Below are 21,624 nucleotides of genomic sequence, written 5' to 3'. Positions count from 1 at the left end.
TTGCATATTCAAATATTATCGAAATGAGTGATGAAGGACGGAGTTGAAGCAAATGTCACCAAAGCGAAAGACATTTGAAGAGGTAAAGATAAACAAATTGGTTCTGTTCGACCTCCAGGTCAGACGACATTCTTATTGGTAAAGTGTTGGCATCAGAATATATTTATTAAGAATATGTTTTTATATGCATATGCACAATTGTTGATCTCAAATTGGGAGGATAATAAAATGTACAGAGTGGAATAAATTAAATTCATGGGGAAAAGACTGAATGTATAAATGGATGACATGGAGTGGATTATGAAGGGTGGCACAAGTGGAACCCAACCGAGAATTATGGTCGAGTTAGATCGCAATAGAAAAGACATGTCGGCGCATGGAAAGGGTCAAGGAAACATTAACCCCAACGAAGGAAGGAATATAAGATAAATCTATGTAAAAGAACGATGACCAAAGGTGATTAGACAAGGAACACAGAGTGATCACTACAGGAAACAATAAGAAAAGTTTGCGTACCTTAGCCTTAGATAAATTTGATAGAACGTCACTTGAGGGAATCGAATGCATAGCTGGTAGTGGATGCCAAATTCGACAAGTTGAGATAAGAGGATTTGGTGCATGGAAAAGATAGCAATAAAATATTATGCCATGCGGTTATGGTGATAGAAAGTAATTTAAAAGAGAGGACGATCATTGATTGGATCAACCCATTAATCAAATGCAATAGAAACTAAATGGGAATGCATAATCCAAGGTGGCATATGAATTTTAATTAAAATACTTACAACACACACTGATGCCATTGATGGAGAGTAGGAACCATTGCATATTATAGTCATGTCAGCCTGCTAAGTTGTAAGGAAACTTATATATATAAAACCTTAGTATATCACTTGTGAGATGCGTTTCTTGAAGACTAATGACACATAAGAACTTTGGTTGCATTCTCCTTAAATAAGTTTTTGTCTATATAAGAAAATGAGAATGAGTGAGTGTAAGATAGCATAATATAAAAATAATGAAATAAGTATTATTTATTATATCTTGAGAACTACCTTTATTTACTTCTTGAAGTTAATTTCTTATTTATATTTTTGATACGTACTATAAGAGCTATTTGCCTTGATCTTTTCTTCCAAGAATGTTCTTGCAGGAAAAGGGAGATTGATGTCAGATTCAGAGGGAGTCCGACACTTCTTCAGAGGCAACTTTGGATGAGGAGCTCAAATCATTGATGTTAAGAGGAAGTCTGACACATTTGTTTCAAGGGACGGATAGAGGATATGTTTCAGTTGATCCTTGAAGATATTGATCATATCATAATTAGAAGGAGTTTTGACTTGATGTAAACATTTGGTATCATGCATATGACTGCATGATTTAATGGACCTAGCCCTTGTGTACATCATGAGGAAGTGACAAATTCGAAATGGTTATCAGTTGTATTTGCTGAAGTTATTGAAAGGTGACGATCTTACAATAACTTAATTTTCTATTATGATGGATAACTTATGATGTCTATGCAGATCATGGTAGATTATACTTTGCATGGTGGATGTTTATATGATATGCATTATGAGAATGCGTGTGCACATACCTTATAAACATTTTTGAGTACTTGGTGAATATCATGTGTTGATATTTTGGAAGACCAATACTCATGATATTAGATGTGATATCAAACCTTATTGAGTACTTGGTGAATATCATGTATCGATATTTTGGAAGACCAATACTCATGATATCAAATTTGATATCAAACGTTATTGAGTACTTGGTGAATATCACGTGTCGATATTTTGGAAGACCAATACTCGTGATATCAGATGTGATATCAAACCTAATTGAGAAATTGGTGAATATCATATGTTGATATTTTGCAGGCCAATTCTCATGATATCAAAATATTACTCAAAGTATTTGGTGAATATCATATGTTGATATTTTGGAGGCCATTACTCATGATATCAAATGGTGGATATCTTCTGATCAAAGATATCCTTAAAAATTTGCCATGCCTAATATTACCAGTGGTGTAATATTTATCCCGTGTTTATCTTTCCTAGCTAAGAGGGAGTGTTAATGTTTTGTAGCTTTAGTTGGATAAACCTATGAATAAAATTATATATGAGATATAATGTGTTCATTATATATGATATATAAGGTAGATAAATAAATAAATAAATAAATAAATAAATAAATAAATATATTTGTTACTATATTAATTATGTAATTAATGAATAGACAGGGACATGTCTCTTCATAGCCTTATTCCCAATATAAATACAAGGGAGATCGCTGCATTTGAAAACCACATATATTAGGAAGGTAGTGCTACAACATCTGCAAGCGATCCTCGAAAATCAACAGGTTCGACGCCTAGGGAAAATATTTTTCCATTGTTTGGGAAATCGCCACCTTTGTAGCTTTGCTCGTGCGCAGATGGAAAACTCTGCTGTTGGCATTTTTATTTGTGGCTGCTGGAAAGTTCTCACATTTGTTGCATTGGTGGAAATCATGGCTGCTCACATTCTCGGAAATTCCTCAATAATGCCTTGTTGCAGTTTCATGGTTGCAAAGCTCAGAAATCTCTGGCTGTGTTCACTGATGGTGGCATAGGAAGGTCAACTTACCTATTTCACATGTTTTAAACTTTTAAAGTTTTATCATTATGTATAGTTTACTTTATATTTTTTTAGGTTTTGTTTTTATTAGTTCCTGCCTAGGCAGGATACTACAGCATTCATGAATGCTATTTTCTTTTTTCTTTTGACCAATCAAATTATAGAATTTTTACAGATGCCTGTGCATTTATAACGTTTATAATTTTTTAATGTTTCTATAGAATCTATTAAAAAGCTTTTATGTCTCTTCTTATTGGTTAGTACAATGAACAGTCATGGGTGGAGCAGTTCTAACTTTAGTTGGTGGTTGCAATTAATGCACAATTCTGGAGACATCTGTTTTTTTTATAAAAAAGTAATATTTATTCCTCAACTTTAGGCTTTTTAATAACTCTTGGAAATATCTGACTTTAGTTTGTGGTTGTGATTAATGCAAAATTCTGGAAACATCTATTTTTATCATAAAATAAATCTATCCTCAATATTTGGTACCTTCAAGTTAATAAGAAATTCTAAAAACATCTATTTTTTTCTCAAAAAATCTGTAACATTTGTTTTAATTGTTAAACAACACATTACATGAATATTACTTCTTTCTATTGAACTCAACAAAAATCAAAACTACTATCCACAACACAAATCAAAACTACTAAACTACTATCGGCAGGAACTAGATGCATTGCATCCTTGTTTATTTTTTTGTTTTTCTTTTCATGCGTTTTAACTTTAACATATAATTTTAAGTTAGTTTTAATTTGTCTATTTATAAATAATAAACTGTTTTAACTTCAAATTATATTTATTAAGGTTCAAAAGTTATACGTATTATTTGTTTAATCAAAATATTTATTAGTGTGTTTTATTTATTATTATTTTACACTACTGCTTAAATACAATAGATTGTAATAACTAGTTTTTATTTTATTTTATTATTAATATAATTTACTGATCAATCTGTAAAAGATCTTAGATTTAGGTATTTTTAATTTTTTTTAATTTTAGTTTGTTTTTGCAAAATTAAAAAAAAATAATTTGTTCTTTATTTTTGTGTTTGAAAAGATATAGCTTAAATATTTTATTTTATTATTTTGTGTTCGAAGTTCTCTATTTTAAAATAGGGAATAATTTTATTTTTATTTATTTTAAAAGTTTGTAATACAATTCTAATATATTTAATTTTTAATTTTTTATGTTAATTAAAATAGAATTTTGTATTCATTGTTTAGTTTGTGTTTTAGAGTCTACAACTTATCAACAATCAAGTGTTCTTAATGACTCGAGAGTTTTGAAGTTTTATTATTGACTATTGATTATAACCTTTTGACATAAACCCATCTTGGTACTCTTGATGATTTGAATTTTGGAGTATTTTGAAGTTCTAAAGTCTAAAATGTTGATCATATCTTGGAAGCCAAAAATGAGACAAGGACTATAATCCAAAGAGCTATGGCAAATGTTGGTTGAAAAGCCTTTAGAATGCATTATAAAGTTTGAAATTTTTCTTATAGAAACTAGCCAATTGAAGGTATGTGGTTATTGGATTGCACAAAAGATAATTTGTTTTTTCATATTGCTTTCTGCAATAGTAAGTATGGGATAAATGTGATGATATTTGTTTGGCACTATTAATGAGTTCCAGGTTTGCAACTGAAGGTAGATTTGATTTTTCTCTCTTGTAATGATTTTCTCTCAATTGAGAACTTTGCTAAGTTAAATTTGATTCTGTCATTGTAAAAAGGTTGTGGAAGAGGTAAAACAAATAATGGATGTATTTTTTTGATTTTGTCTAAGGGTCCATTTCAGGTGTTTTCTACTTTCTACTCCACCTTGGTGCCTTAGCCACTGATTTTGCTTTTTAAGATGCCCACCTTTGGGCTGTCTTGTGAGTGACTTACTAGGGAACATGCACAAAGGTAGGTACTGAAAATGGTGTGTCTTCCTCAAACTGAAGTAAAAGAATGCTTAGAAGTTTACACCTCTCTCTCATTCTTCTAGGTAAGGTGAGTTTTTCTCCAAGATGAAGACAAGTAGACTTGTCTGGCAAGCTTAGACACAATAAATCACAAAGGACCTGTGCGATTTGGCACAGATGTACAGCTGGCCTGAATCACCCTTGTACGTACAGTCCCTAGTGAGTTGCAGCCTTTCAAAATTCTGATTCTTACTTCTGTGCACGAAATGCAGGCCTGATTTGGTGATTTCTTGAAATTTTACTACCTGGCAAAGCTCAATCTGGGTTTGAATGAACTTCAGCAGGAATGCGTGGCTGTAGTAGGTGTTAGTGCTGCCCTGCTGATCAGCACTGGTTCCTTATGGCTTGTTTTTGTCCTCCCAAGAAGTTGTTTTCTATCCTCCCAGATGATAAAGACTATAGGTTGTGCAATTTATCTTGAACTCTGCAAGAGAAATGCCAATCTGCTGCAAAGCCCAGGCACTTCCCTATTGGGTCTGCTTCTGATTGAATGATGATGTCTTCCTTCTTGGCACCGGGGTCTATACTGAGTGCGATCTGCTCAAATTCCAGAAAATGTTGCACAATCATTTAGTTTAGTGTCCATGCAACCCTTGAAACATAATTGCTCAATATAGAGGCACGGTTTTTATTAATTCAACTCATATCTGCAGACCAGGCAGTTTCATCCTTGAGTGCTTATGACTCAATCTGCAATGAAATTAGAACATCCAAATATTTGGTGGTGAGATTGAGCCAGCTGGCTTGAAATTATACCCTCATCCTTTAGGACCCAGGGAACCTAGTTCTGGGTGCTATATATATAGGGAAGAATAAAGATCTCTAAAGATAACCTGTTGGAGTTTTCTCTCTTTATATCCTTATTTAACAAGGGAAATGCTGCACTCAACTTAAATTTTGTCATCTGTAACCTTTGACATCCTGGCTGTTTAGAGTTTGAGAGAAAGCTTATTTGATCTTTCAGGTGGTAGGAGTTGTGTCTCAAGGCCTTTCCCTAAGCATCCTTGATTCTATGAATCTGTTATCCTTTCTTGCTTATGCCACAAATACCATCTTATTGTTTCTTTGATTCCCTGCTCTTACAGTCTGCTCAGAAACTATTTGTGATATTTATAGGCTTTGATTCAGTTTTATCTGCCAGGTACGAGCACATGGCATAAGCATCACTTCTATATTGGATGGTAGTTTAAAATTTTCAATGTCCAGGGTGAATTGCTTGTGGAATTCTGCAAAGTAAATTTGTTTTATTCATAGTTTCATAAAACAATAAACTGTTCAATAGCTTGAGGAATCATATTTTCTCATGATATTATGATTAAGATATCCTTAAGTGTAATACTCAAAATGCTAATGGGGAAAATATCATGGATTAAACAATATGTAGATTGAAGAAATGGCTGGAGACATTCAACCATTGCTGAAAGAAATTCGTGAGGGTGGATTACTCAAGGAGGTTGAGCGATTGACACATAGTCTTGCAGATACTAGTGAAGACTTGAGGTAGGCATACATACAGTCAAACTGTTTAAATCTTTAGATAATGAAGAAATTATTCTCAAATGATAACCAATTTATTCAGATTACTATGACATTCAATATTTTCCTTGCATATTAAACATGGACATCTTTGAAACTTCTCAACACTGGAAATACTTCTAAGAGTTGCAAATGAATGACAGCTTCTCAAGTCTCGATTACTTCTTAAAAGTCACACTTCCAATCTAATATTTAAAAAAAAATTCTGGATAATTCTTTTTGCCTCGATACATTTTGTTTATTATTAATTTGCTCACTGTGAAGAAAAATATGAACTTTGAGTAGACCGTCCAAGACTAATAGAAGCGTACCAATCTTTTATTTTTCTTCTTGTAAATAGCAGGAAATGATCCATCTGGGTAGTTTAATTGTATTTTGAGATTTTAGAGGCATCGCATTGAATAGTTGATGCAATGCAAGTTGGGGTGCAAAAAATTGACATCATTTGGACATATGGCTTGACATTGAAACTTATGTGAAGGTTGGTGCCATTGGCACAAAGATGGAGCAGCTTTGGTATAAGTTTGTTTCTAAATCCAAGATTGATTCCAAAGTTGAGTTTAGTAAATTTTTTGATGTTGCACATAGATTGGTTTGGATGGAAAATTATGCACCACTTAGAACTTGGGACTAAAGACGATGTTAGTGAAATGGTAATTGCTTGATTTAATTATGAAAACTAAGTTGTACATATATAGGCCATATACTACGATGTTTCTAAATGAAACAATTGTAAACTGAATACTGAAATAGAAACTAGCTAAAATATTCATCTAAGTTTTCATGGAGATCATTTAAGTGAGTCCAGATCTCTATAGGTGTCTTGCAAACCCCATCAAATGGTGGAGCTTAGTTTGATGAAAACTCTCCTTGGATAGCCATGTGTGTTCTTACGATCTTTCCTTCAAGTGGTTAGTTTGTTTTGAAGGAACGCACTTTGATACTAATTGGAAGAAACACTCGCACTTATACTGGGGTGGATTGGTCAATTTTTAATTTTAGAAATTTTAAAGCAAAGTGTTGATTTTTCATGCTTGTTTACCATGGGCAATGATTTTCCTTTCCAACCATAGACAATCCATGATTGTCTCCCTTGAGCATTGCATCTTTTCTTAATAGAGTAGATCGTATATTCGCTATATTCTCTATGTTCAAGAGAGGAAGATTAATCTTCCTTCATGCCAATCAAATGTGATTCCTTCCATGGCATCCACCATGCCTACTTGCAAAGGGTGTATTCATCATGCCTACTTGCAGAGGATGAAAAAGGCCTGACACCTCAAAGTTCTAAAGAAGAGGGCAATACCACCTTGCCTACTTGCAGAGGGTGGACAAAGAGGGCTTGCACCTCTGAGTTCTCCTAGAGAAGAATGTATGCCACCTTGCCTATTGTAGAGGGTGGTTCCTCCATATGTACTCGTAGAGGGTGGAAAATGAGGGTTTTCCTTGCCTTGCCTACTTGCAGAGGGTGGAAGATATATCTCAATGTATTACTGATGCTGACTCCCTCTTAGTTAGAGCTTCATTCTCCACCATTCAAAGCATATCTCGAAAAAATGCACAAACTTCCCTTTGACAAGAGGTTTGTGAAAATATTAACCGTTTGATCATCAGTGCTAACGTATCTCAATTTAATAGCATTCCTTTGCACCATATCTCTAATACGATCTTCACATGCTTTGACCTATCATGAAATAAAAGGTTGGAGTTTGCATTACTCTTGGTGAATCCCAAACTCACCAAGTATCCATCTATCAAAAATATCACGAACTATGTGTTAGTGTAAAGGCCTTCCAACCTTCACACATGGAACTTCGTCCCATGCATCATTGTCCTCTGATTGCTATAGTTTCCTGATCACAAGAGAAACCATCGCAACATGGTCTACTCCCTCTGAACCAATATGGCCAAGCTCCTCAGAAGTCAACTGAAGAAGATTCTCTAGCTGCTCCTGTGTCACAAAAGCATGCATTGCTCACATGGTCTTGGTCCTATAGACATAAAGTTGAGTCCGAGTCCAGAAATAATATGACCATTCCGAGAATAGAACATTATCCCTTATTCCCTGGAACTGATAGAGGGAATGATTATCCTTTATTCCTTATAATATCTTTCTGATAAATTGGGTTCAAAAGTTTTGAAGAATGGACAGTTCACAAAATCAAAGTTGATACAAAAGTTTTAAACAATCGACAATGGCTGACACAAATTTTGTAGCCAAACAGTAGGATTAAAGTAGATCTTAACATTACCCATAAGCTTGCTGGGGTGCTCTGCCCTTGTTCCTAATTTGAGATAGCACAATATAAACCAAGAATCTGGTGAAACTATTCTGGCTCACAATTTTACAATTTGATGGCTTGTTGTAAAGGAGGTGGGATTGATTTCAGTGCATTCAAGTTAGGTTTCTCAGTTGAACAATGATAGCTCTATCCAATCTAGTCTCAAAGATAAATTAATTTGAACCATAAGCCTTTGTTTAGAATTACGAAGATTAAATCTATATTAAATAAAAACTTATTCTGGTGTTATTCCGATTCCATAATTATAGAACCAAATGCAGAAAATGCATCTTCTCACTTTGAATTCCAGGTGAAACAAACGGTTCCAGCCATATTCTAGAAACAATTCTTTGGACTTAAAACTTCCTGAATTGTCAAAGTTCAGTATTTGACAATTCTAGCATTAACTAATTCCAGCAACTGAACGGGCCCTTAGACACATTATTTGCACTCAGAATCGGACTGCAGACTTAAAAAATTATGTATCATATTCTTAGGAGCAGTAAGGTATAGCTCAGAACAAGATCGCCTCATGTCATTTTTTCACTCTGATATTAGCATGACAACAGGAACTCTCTTCTCCTGAGCAAATGTGAAGACTTTTTCCTCTTGCCTAATGACTGCAAGGTCTGAAATAGCTTTAAACTTTCTCTGGCATCAAATGGATCTGAAACATACTAGAACAAAAACTAGTTCTACAAATTCACCAGAATTTAAGCACCCTCTTTCATTGTTATATCTGATTGATATGATCATTGGCATATCATTGCTAGACCTCTAGCATGTAGTTCATGGAAAATATGTTTAGCTATGTGGCTCTGAGCTATTCCTGTCTCCACATAAATCTTGTCTTGGCCAAATTGTCTCAGAATTAATATTCAAGCAGGTATTTTTTGCAGCTCCTTGTCTCAATCACCATCCTATCCGAAGAATGGTGTCTTTTTAAATACTCTGTTTAGTGTCTTGTGGATTGCAATCAACTATACCGATTTATTTATATCTGAGCTTATCCACGAGATATTGTGCAAGCTTAAACATCTCCATGCCACATTTGAACCGAACTTGAACCCTCATATATTACCGTCAATATCAAAATAATCCATTCCATTAACATATCAAATCAACTCTAATAACAGATTTTATTTTCTGTTGAGAATGATAATGATCATTTCTCGCGTTTAGTTCTTCTTGGAGTGCATTGATTATTCTATAATATTTAATATTTCTATGACTCGGTCCACTATCCATATAGATATATCAAATTCCTTCTAAACATTGCAAACCAGGGAGCCTATCCTCCATCGCATAACTAGCTAGGTGTTAGAAGTAATTCCCCTAGTCATGTCTATTGGGAGGTTGGCGCCTCCATCCCCTCTAGGTGAAGTTACCATTCCGCATAGACCAATGGATTTGTGACGTGCTTAACTGCCTCTTGTGGATCCTTGTCTCTGGCTATTGCGATGTTCATTGACAACTCGAGCTTTTGGTGTAACAGTGGTGATTCCAACAAGTGTTATCAGAGTGCTGGGTTAAGGGTTCAAATCCCACAGGTCATGCTAAGGCGGGGGATTGTTGGGAGGTTGGTGCCTTTGTGTCCTCTAGGTGAAGGTACCATTCAACATAGACCATTGTATTTGTGACATGTGCTTAACCGTTCCGTAGATCCTTGTCTCTAGCTGTTGTGATGTTCATTGATAGCTCGAGCTTTTGGTATAACGACAATGGTAATTCCAACAGTCTCTTAGCAATTACAAAAGATACCATTTTTGTTTCATTTGTTGTGTACGAACTTGAATGTTCAAAAATGAAGATATGTATTCCTCTTATCTCAAACTCTATTTCCCAATTCTATTTCTTATTTTATTCCAATGTCAAGTTGCCTAAAAAAATGACATATAATCATAGACACGCATATTAAACAAAAGAGGAAACGCCTTGAATAGACCTTTTGCATGCTTTTCCTCCTCTGTGTCGAGGCCTCCATCCTAATTGTCACCTCTGTTCCCAAAGTAGGTTTTGCTGTAGATGAGTTGTAGTGTGTCGCAACACTTCTTGAGATTAAGATGTATAGTGGTTCCATATTAGTGGACTAGATTGTCTATCCCTTCCATTCGCTTTCCTTGCGACCACTTATGGCGTAAAGTTGACAACATGTCAAAGGCAAGCGCACACCACATTTTCTTCCACCTACCTTCATAGGGAACCAATTTAGTGGATAGAAATCCTCCACTGCAGTAATCAATAGTCATCAAAATGGGGGCAAGATGCAAATATAGCGATACACTTCTAAAGGAACTCTTGGCCCATTATAGCAATAACATGGACGCTTCCTAGACAAATGCATATGATGGGGGTAGCATAGCTTTGGAGGAAAGAGTGAGGCCACTTGTATCTCATTCGACTAGGGTTTGTCACTATCCATAATTGGTTAACTGTTTTGGGTAAATTGTTGGCTTTGTTTCCATCGTCCCAAGTTAACACATTCATCCGTTGCTATCATTGATGTATTTTTTTTATCACTAATCAATGTATATGTTAACCATGTCTAAGTCGTGGTTATCTATTTCACACTGGATTGGTTTCTAATTAGCAACATAGAATTTGGTAGTGACATAATAATTAAATTGTCTTCTTCTCCAAGCACATCTTGAAAAGATAGTCAAGGAGGGTGAGGTGGTTGATCCAACACATGCCATACTCTTCCATCACAAGCATACCCATTAACTATTTTAGTCCACGATATGACATTCCTCACTACATCATCAATTACCCATAGAATTTGTGCTTCTGTTATTTGTGAAAGCTCAGAAGTTGGGAGGGAACCTGCTTTGGTACCATGTTGATTTTCCTTGCTTGTTTACCACGGGCAATGATTTGCCCTTCTAATGATAGACAATCCGTGATTGTCTCCCCCGAGCACTGCATCTTTGCTCAACAAAGCAGATCGTATAGTCACCATATTTTCTATGTTGAAGAGAGGAAGATTAGTCTTCCTTTACGCCAATCAAATGGGATTTGTTAAGGAATGCCACCCTTTCATCGTTTGGGCCCCCAGTTAAATAATAATTTTTATATTATTATATAATAATGTTATAATATATCTATAATATCACATAATAATATAATTATATTATTAATGATATAATAATTATAATTATAATATAATCACATAATACAATAATATAATAATATTAGTGATAGTATTATTAAATTGTTGATCACAATAATTAATATAATTTTTGTATCACGATAATTATATCATCACAACTTCTATGTTATCTATGTTACCTTGAATGACTCCAACCATAGCTACAATAACATTAACATAAAGAACTAAGCATCCACACAATTAACAAAAGAAGACAAGATGCACACAAGATCTTATGCAAGCCCTTGAGGAAGAGAACCATGACATTATTCCTTTTATAAAGAACTTACAAATTTTTATGTACCAACCCACATGAGGTACCAATCCCTTTCATTGAACACTAACTCAACAAGAGACTCCAGTGTCTTGAGTAAGAGGCTCCAACCTCAAGTATCACAAAGTAGAATAGTGCAACCTTTAAAATGTATAATAAGAATGTTGTCGGATTTTCCCTAGATCCCTTGAAGGACTTCAACAACTTGTCGACTCCTTTCTCATAATTTTTTCCTTGTAAATAGGCTCCAAATTACTCACCCAGATCTGAAAATAAACTTCAAAGATGTGCTCACAAATTTGGCTCTTCCTTCATAATAAACATGTCTTAAATCTATTATAATCTTCACAAGTTAATCTGTAATGTCCCCATTTTTGGCAGTATCGGAGTTTGGGAGATTAGCCTATTATTGTGATTCTCAAAGGCTAATTATTGTGTATAGAGGGTCTTTTGAGACATTGGCTTGGCTTGGGAGGGTCTTGTCTTCTCCACAATTCAATAAGCTACAGGTTAGTTTTCATTTGGCTCAAATTGGACCTCATTTGGGCTTAGATTTGTGTACTTAATAATTGTGGTATGTTGGGTGTTGATTGAGATGGACCCTTTCTATTTTTAGAAAGTGCATTTGGTCACATGGAGAAATAATAGGTGATTCCTATTTCAAGCGACATTTAAATGATGAGTATTTTGGGAGTTATTATATTTTTAGTGGCCAAAATATTATTAAGTCATTAAATGACTTGTTATAAAGTTATAATTTTAACTTTATAATTTCACTTGAGGGTTGAGTCATCATTGGAAGGGGCCATTTATTATATGCCTAAGCCAAGTATTAAATATTTAAAGTGATGTTGTGTTGGAAAGTTTCAAGAGCTGAGTTCATTTGGAAAACTTTCTGAGCTTTTGAAGTGGAGTTCCTTAGGAAACTTTGGCCAACAAAGGATTATTATAGGAGCCCATTTCATTGGAAAAAGCACGCTTGAATATTTATTTGCTTTTGTTTCTTTTGTGGCTTTTCTATGTTTTTAGAATTGTGTGCCCTTGCTGAAGTATAAGGGTTTGGGGCTGAGAGGTGTTTGAATCACTGCTGAGGTATAGTGATTACATTTATTTTGAATATTTGTTGAGTCTCCTGTACTGTGATTATTTGTGGCTGGGAGATATTGTTTGGAGTTTGGTGATTTTCCATTCCATTGCTGAGCTATAATGGAAATTGGCATTCTGAATTTTGCAAGTCCATTTGTATCTTCCATTACTGTTTGTTCTGTGGCTAGGAAGATATTATGCTGCTGAAGAAATGATGGTTAGAGGGCTTGCACATGTGCGCTCATTTACCCCTGTAATGGTCATGGGTTAGGTCTATTACTACAAGTTGTGATATGCATTCTGCAAACTAGTGTTTGTTTAACTACATTTCTGGACAATTTAAATACTAGCCAATTGGCATTGGGAATTGCTGTTGTTGGGCATCTGATAAATCTGAGAATCTGGGCTTTAAGGCACAACTGTGGCTGCAATTCTGGGCAGTATTTCACTACAGTTCAAGGCCATTTCAATCTGAAATTTGAATAGCACTCAGCATTGGAAAATAGGGATTGAATACTCCTATTGTGCCTGCACCTGAGTGTCACTATTAGTGCCATTCGTAGCTCTGTTTTACTTGGACTTGAACGCTAGAAATTATTGGTTCTGGGCAGCGTTAGCTGTGAGTTTACTAGGAGCGGATTACCCTAACAGGCCTGCAGGTTATTGGCTGCAAGAACATCCATTTTAGGTGACTGCAGATGCTTCTTTCTAGGCTGCGATCATCCAGAACAGGTCTACCATTGTTGCTGATGGTTGAGGGATGATTAATTTTAATTTATATCAGGTTCATCACACATAAACTGTAATTTGTTTGGTCATTGAATAGAAGAATTTGAGCTATGGATTTAAGTTATTTTGGATATATCACTATTGCAATCGGGCATTAAGAGCAAAAACTTCTATTACTAGCTTGACCGGTTATTTAATTTCAGTAGTTGGAGTATCAGTTGTGGCTCACCTACTTGCATCCACCTTTGTTCAAAAATTATAAACAATGAACTTGCATAAAGCAATACTTTCATCTCGTTTGAGCTTGCTTACCAAGTGTTTGACAAAATGTCAAACAACTGAATAGTGAAGAAATTGGTGTTCGTTAAGGTTATAACCGGTCAGGGTTATTACATATTCCCACACAACTTGCATGTATTGACCCTCTAGATGATAATGAATTAACCTCATAAATATGCTAACATGGAGGTCTGCTATTTATCTCTTTTCAGAATAGGAAAAATCTTCAATGAATCTATTGATAGAATTGTCCACAATAACCTTCCTTTTATACCCCACAAAGTTTCTTTTCAACCCACAAGTTGCCTTTAGAAATATTATGATATTAGATAATTTCTATTTACTCTCTCTTCCATCTTTTTCTAATGGTCACTCTTTTTCTAATGTTTCCAGTAACTCCTATTCATTATGGAAATTTTCTCTCTCTCTTCAAAATGTTTCTATTTCTCTCTCTTTGTTCGTTATAGAAACATATAGATCATTTATGATCTTTGTTTAATAAAACATTCACTATTTTACCATAATATGGTATCAGAGTAGGTCAATGGGATTTCATAAAATTTGGTGAATTTTTTAAAGAAAAATTGAGCCCCTTCTAATGTGAATTTTTTTCTCAGATTTTTTTTTTTCTTAGGTTTTTAGAAAAAAAATTGTTACAAGTATTTTATGGAACTTTTGGCGTGTGTCATCGAGGATTTTTGCTGGAAATTGCAAGCCTAGTTAAGGGTTTTGATCTTGCGATTTCTTGGTTGCAGCAGGAGTCTTTGATATTTGAGGGTTGCATGTACTTGCATGTTTGTTGCGTGTACTTGCATGTTTGTTGCATGTACTTGCTGGTGATTGCATGTTGCTCGAATGTGTTGGCTTACCATGCAAAGTCTCGTGTTTTGCTACTCATACAACTTTCTAATGGATTTTTATAAATTTTTCCCTTTAAAATTTTTTTGATGGGTTTCTATAATATTTTCATTAAAAATTTCTGATTTTGTAATTTGCAAAATTGCGTGGGATTTCTTGGTGCGTTTATAATTTTTTCCTCAAAAATTATCTATTGGGTTTTACCATTTTTCCTAAAAAAATGAAGCTTTGTATTGTCTAGTTTTGGTTGATTTTTAACCGCAAAAACCATGTTGGGGTTTGATTGTTTTTTCAGCTCAAAAATCGTGTTCGGTTTTTATATTTTTTCTCCTAAAAAATCGCACCTTTTTGTAGTTTGTTTTGGGGCATCATGCTCATCTCCAAAGTTTGCACAGATCGAGCAAGTTCAAATTGGCATAACATAAAGCCTATTAGATCAAAAGCACCATGAAGAGCAATGAAAGTTCATAGACCACTTAATTGACACCAGCAAGTAAAATCTCCTTATGCTTCAGGACCCCATAATAGCAACAAAGAATGTGCCAAACTATTAGCAGGCGTAGAAACTGCAACAGTTAAAAAATTACAACCTTCAAAATAGGGTTTGTTGATTTTTCCTTGACATCATGCTAGCTGTTCGTAGTGTTTGTCTCTGTCTCCAGTGAATAGAAACTTCGTTCTCCAACTTCAGGTTGGATGTTTTATGATAATTTTTAGTCAGATGTTTTGTTGATTCTTGAAGGGTTAGTGACAGACTTATCTTAGTGCAGAGTCAGTGGTAGGCTCTTCTCTTTGTTGCAAAGCATTCTGAAGAAAGGGACACCTTTGTTCTATTATGGCAAACTTTGGCTTCTTAGTCATTTGTATTTTGTAGATCCAGGGAGAGTCTCAACAGGAACAAAATGTTTTGTAGAATTTTGGACCAAAAGACAACAGTTAGACAATGACCATTAAGGGAGGGTATTAGAATATTCTAATGTTTATTTAATGGTCATCTTAGTTAAGTCTTTAGTTTATTAAGTAGTTTCTATTTTCGGCTTTAGTTTACTATTGTTTCTTTTAGAAACATTGTCTTTGTAAATCTATATAAGGACTTTGAATCTCTTTTGTTTAATACAACTACAACAACATCAATTTACCATAATATGGTATTAGAGCAAAATCCTGGCCTCTTCGAAATTTTTTAATTTTTTAATTTTTTTTTGAAATTATTAGTGCAAAATTTTCAAAATATTTGGCCGAGTCTGTTCAAAATTTGCATCTTTTTTTCCTCAAATTTTTGCATTTTCCTGGTGGATTTTTGTAAGTCTCAACTAGGTTAGTCTCGCTTTTTTTTGGGTGCATTGTTTTCGGTGCCTCAAATTTTGAGCCAACGAAATCAAAATCTGATAGTAGATTCTATTTGGGGTTTTAGATTCTATTTGGGGTTTTAACTTCTTTGAGCTCATATCCGAGTCTTCAAATTTTTTGGGTTTTCCATTACTTTGACTCAAAGTTTGTGCCATCTCAATTTTTTCACGTGTTTTCATTGAAAAATGTGCAATGGCATCTCTCACCAATCTTATGCCGGAAGGCAGTTAGCGACTCAACGGAAAGAAATACAACACTTGGAAGCAGAGCATAATATGAAAACTAGTTGGCTAACTTGTAGGTACATATTTCTATTCATTAAAGACTCTTGCCCTAGGATAGCCACTCCTTTCTATGGAGGTTGGCCCTCTTTCTAAGAAAAAATATATTACAAATTATTTTAATTCTCTTGACATGTAGGGCTCCAAGAGAGAGGATTGTCAAAAACTAAATAAATTATTTTTCCTTTATCTTTAACATGGATGCCTTTAGTATTTGCAATTAAAAAATTAAATTATCTTTCTTTTTATCAACAAAATTTGATCATCTCGAACATAGTTTTGTGGATTTGTCATACTTTAAACCTTTATCCATTATGCCTTTCATTTATCCTTTAACATCAATTTTCTTTGAACAAAGCATTTAAGGCACACGGGAGATTGTAACACAAGGAGCATGGAAGGATATTGTTAAGGTAATAATCACATGTCATGTACTTAAATTCCACATCTTCTATGTGTTTTTCTATATAGAGTGGAGCTTAGAAAATATAAATTTTTGGTTTTTAATCTGAGTTGCCGGGTTCGGACCTTGGAGGTTGAGTTTGGGTCCGGATTTGAGCTCGGGTCTGCTACGGGTCCAGGCAGGGTCCGTGCTTAGGCAGACTCACAGGCCCAAGCATGGACCCTGTGCGGACCCACAACGGACCCGGTTGAATCTGGGAGGACCCACGGCATGTGGGGTCATAAAAACATTTTAAAATGGGTTTTTTTATTGTTTTTTTTTTCAAACCCTGAAGGAAGGCATATTAGATACTTTTCATTCATCTAATCTCTCATTTGCTTTCTCATTTTGCTCTCTCATTTTGGTGTGGCCATTTTGCAAGTTTGAAGAGAGGGTTGTAGAGATTGTTTGTGAAGTCTCAAATCTTTCAAATAATCAGTGCTGAGTGTTTCAGGTATGCATTTGATCCTTCCTTTTGCTTCTTTCATAGTTTGTTTTTAGTTTTTTAATATATTATTCCAAATTTTTATCAAGTTTTGTATAAGTTCTGAAATATTTAATTTTTTTTTTTTATAGATTGCAAGAATCATAGAATGAGTAGTCAGGGTTCAGTGGGTGGGGTCGGATCCCAAAGATTTAAAATTGATAAAAGCTCTCCTTTGTAGAAGTATACAACAAGAATTGAGCAATGTGTTGGAGGGGGAGGGTATATATGGAAATGCAATTTTTGCAAAAACCAATATAGAAGCTCATATTACAGGGTAAACATCATTTGATGGGCCCACTAGGTCAAGCGATTAACATGTGTGGGGCCCCTAGAGGGAGGTAAGAAGGGGTTGTATATAGAAATTCAATTTTTGCAAAAACCAATATAGAAGCTCATATTACTGGGTAAACATCATTTGATAGGCCCACTAGGTCAAGGGATTAGCATGTGTGGGGCCCCCAGAGGGAGGTGAAAAGGGGTAGTCGGCTCCTCAAATAGTAGGCATGTTAAAAAAACAACAAGAGGCTGATAGGTTAGTGTCAAAGGCGGAAAAAATAAAATCAAAGCAAAAACCACCAACACCACGCTCTCAAACAACCACTAGACCACATCCCTTTCTACCTACGCCATCTGTGGATGAAGATGAAATAGAAACACCCCCATCCCACAAGAGAGGCCCATTAGATAAGGCATTTGAAAATAAAAAGAGAGAAATTGCTGACATAAAGATTGGGTGTTGCCTCATTATGAATGGTGTTTCATTCAATCTAGTGAGATCACCTTATTGGAGAGAGATGGTGCAAGCAATAATGAAGCCCCTTGTGGTTATTGAGCCCCTGGATATGAAAAGTTGAGAACCATCATATTGCATAATAAGAGAAAAAATGTAGAAAACCTCCTCAAACCAATAAGAGATTCCTAGATCCAAATGGGGTTGAGCATTGTCTTTGATGGATGAAAAAATTGCAAAAACTGTCCATTAATAAATGTGATTGCTGTCTGCCCCAAGGGGGCAATGTTTTTGAGAGCGGTTGATTGTGAAGGGCAGGTAAAGGATGCAAATTTTATTGGTGAACTTCTCATTGAATCCATAGAGTCCGTGGGAGTTGACAATGTTGTCGAAGTAATAACGAACAATGCTAAAGTTTGTAAGGCTGCAAGTGCTTTGGTAGAAGCACAATATGAGCATATCTTTTGGACACCATGCATTGTCCACTCCTTGAACTTGGTGATGAAAGCAATTAGCACCCAAATTGAATGGGTGAAAAAAGTATATGAGGAAGGTGAGCAGATCCAAATTTTTGTGACAAACCACCATATGTCACAAGCAATTTTCAAAACTTTCTCCCGTTTGAAATTATTGAAGGTAAACTTTAAACTTTATTTAGCTTCATTTATTATTTTAATTTTTGTGTGATACTTTACATAATTTAATACATATTTTTAAATTTTTGTGTTGTTTACATATTTGATATTTGAAATGTGTTATTATATTAACTTACAATTTGATTCTTTGAATTAACATGGTAATAGGTTGCTGAAAAAAGGTTTGCTTCACACACAATCATCCTTAGACGACTTGTGAGGGTGAAAGAAGCATTGTGTCAAATGGTTATTAGCAACAAATGGGGTGGATGGAAGCAAGCTGATATAGAAAGGGCTAAAACTGTAAAAGATTTGATCTTGAGTGATAATTTTTGGAATAGGGTGGAATATGCATTAGAACTCACCGAGCCCATCATGTCTATGTTTTGGTATGCTGACACCGTTGAGCCTTGTTTGAGGGACATATATGATGCCATGGACTCCATGCTAGAAAGAATGAAATCAGCAAGTAAAATTTTTTATACAATACTTTATCCTTGTTTATTGAGAGATTTTTATTTTTTATTTTAATTAAGTTATTAACACTACATCAAGATAACTTACATGTACATCATTTGACATCCTAGGTCATTTAGAGGAGAGAGCAGGATCCCAAGGATACCTTGTACAATAAGGTGAAGAAAATTCTTCTACATCGTTGGAATAAGTTGACTACACCTTTACACCTCCTGGCATATGCACTTTCTCCCAGATATTATAGCGATGAGATACTTTCTATTCCTGGTAGAGTGGCATCATACAAAGATCCTGAAGTTTCTACTGGGTATAAGAGGGCATTTAGCAGGCTCTTTAGTGATCCTAATATGGCATCGAATGTTAGGAGAGAGTTTGTAGATTTTGTTTCAGGCAAAAATGCAGATCCTGATGCAATCAGTGACCAAAGTAGAATGGATGCCATTGGATGGTGGTACTTACATGGGTAGAGTTACATGTACCTCCGACCTCTTGCCATTAAGATCTTGTTACAAGTATGTATTAAAGTTTTTTTTCCTTTTCTTATGGCCACTTAGCTTGTCGAATTAGCACTCTTAAATACCTATTGTATTGTAAAATTACAATTTCTAATTTTTTAAAATTGTGTTGGTTGTCTCTCTAGGTTGCAAGCTCTTCTGCTGTTGAGCGGAATTGGAGTACATACTTCTTTGTCCACTCAATGAAGCATAACCGGTTGGGTTCGAAGAAAGCAGAGGACTTGGTATTTATTCACAACAACTGACGCCTCCTATCACGCAAGGATCCAGGATATAAGAAGGGACCAGAGAAGTTGTGGGGTGTACTACCCGGGGCTTCTGACTTGGATATGATTGTTCAGGATATATCTACAATTGCTTTGCTAGATGTTGAGGAGGACGAGGAGGATGTGGTTGCATTTGGGGCTAGTGGAATCGGTTTGGGTTCCAATGATGAGGAAAATGATATAGATGAGGATGAAGCCATTGATCCCTCATATTTTGATGACCCATTTGACCCTTGAAGGGCATTTGCATCTTTGATACTATGAGTCTATGATCATCGATAACCTATGTTTAAACATTTGTCATTGACTCATTTATGATTTATCGCCATGTTTCAAACTTTATTAAATTATAATTTATTACCTATCAATCTGATGAAGTAGTCTATGTTTTGAAATTCCATTTTGCATTTTACCAATTCAATGTATGATTTTATTTACAACATTAACATAGATTAATGAGTGAGTATTTAATGTTTATCTTTGACATTTGGCATTGATCAATAATCAAGTAACATTGATATATTCATACTATGTAGTATGAAATGACTTAGTAAGTATGTTTTACAACTATGGGAGTTTTTTTTTTGCATATATATATATATATATATATATATATATATATATATATATATATATATATATATATATGTACACTCTCATGAACCCACCCACGAACCCAAATGGGAAATTTTGTTTTGCTTGAACCCCTGGACCTGAAACTCAAACCCGAATCCGTCCTCGAACCTGAATTGGCAACTTAGTTTTTAATACATATTGAGAGGATTGTTTGATGGTAAGGATTTTAATCAACGAACAAGCATTATATTACTTGAGACATGAATGTTTACTATGCCTTTATGCAAATTGATGATCAAGCATTTACAATAATAAAGCATTATCTAGATTCACGATTAATGAATGAGACTAATTGATACGAAGATAAATTGTATTGAATCACCCTCTAGGAGTAGCTATGGTAATTATTGTAAGACGATGACATCACATGAGTGATTATGTGATGAACACTTGTGTTTGTTGGCCCATCCTTTGGGAGTGGCCATGGTGGTCTTTACTACACTACTGTGATGTCGAGTAGGATTCCTTCTTAGCTAGGAGGGAGTGCTGATTTTATTGTTGTTGTGATTGGAATCCACATACCAACATAGATATCACGAAGGTTTGATTATATTCATATTTATTTTGAGATAATATAATATAATCATATAAGTATTATATATCATTATTATGATATAATTATATTATTATGTAATAATATAACATTTTATTAATTATATAAGAAATGGGGCCACATGTAAAGAGTGGCAACCCTTCGGTAAAAAGTCACCTCTTACATATACAACGAGATGTGTGATCTCATTTAACATGTAGAGATACTATTGTATAATAATATGCAAATCAAATATACCAGAGTGCTCAAGGGGAGAGGATTGATGTTCATCCGTGGTTGGGAGGGCAATGAGATTTCCTTGTTTAATTGAGTATTGTAATCCTTGTTGAAAAGTCACCTCTTACATATATAATGAGATGTGTGATCTCATTTAACATATACAGATAATTTTGTACAATAATATGCAAATCAAATGTACCAGAGTGCTCAGGGGAGACGATTGCTCTCGTCTATGGTTGGGAGGC

At 34.8% G+C, this 21,624-nt stretch overlaps 1 protein-coding gene across 1 annotated transcript in view; it reads left to right on the top strand.

The window, feature by feature from the left end:
- ABCI15 (trigalactosyldiacylglycerol2) overlaps positions 1–21,624 on the top strand; it is an 86,864-nt gene that overhangs the window by 42,188 nt on the left and 23,052 nt on the right. Inside the window, exon 3 of the mRNA XM_089825758.1 lies at positions 5,981–6,096. Coding sequence (XP_089681884.1) covers positions 5,981–6,096 — 116 coding nt within the window. The remainder of the gene's footprint in view (positions 1–5,980; positions 6,097–21,624) is intronic.

The sequence above is a fragment of the Cupressus sempervirens genome, chromosome 4 (genome assembly GCF_028749045.1).
Source record: "Cupressus sempervirens isolate cs-2001-9-10 chromosome 4, ASM2874904v1, whole genome shotgun sequence".
In the NCBI taxonomy this organism is placed as follows: Eukaryota; Viridiplantae; Streptophyta; class Pinopsida; order Cupressales; family Cupressaceae; genus Cupressus; species Cupressus sempervirens.
This window is presented reverse-complemented; position numbering and strand designations above follow the sequence as displayed.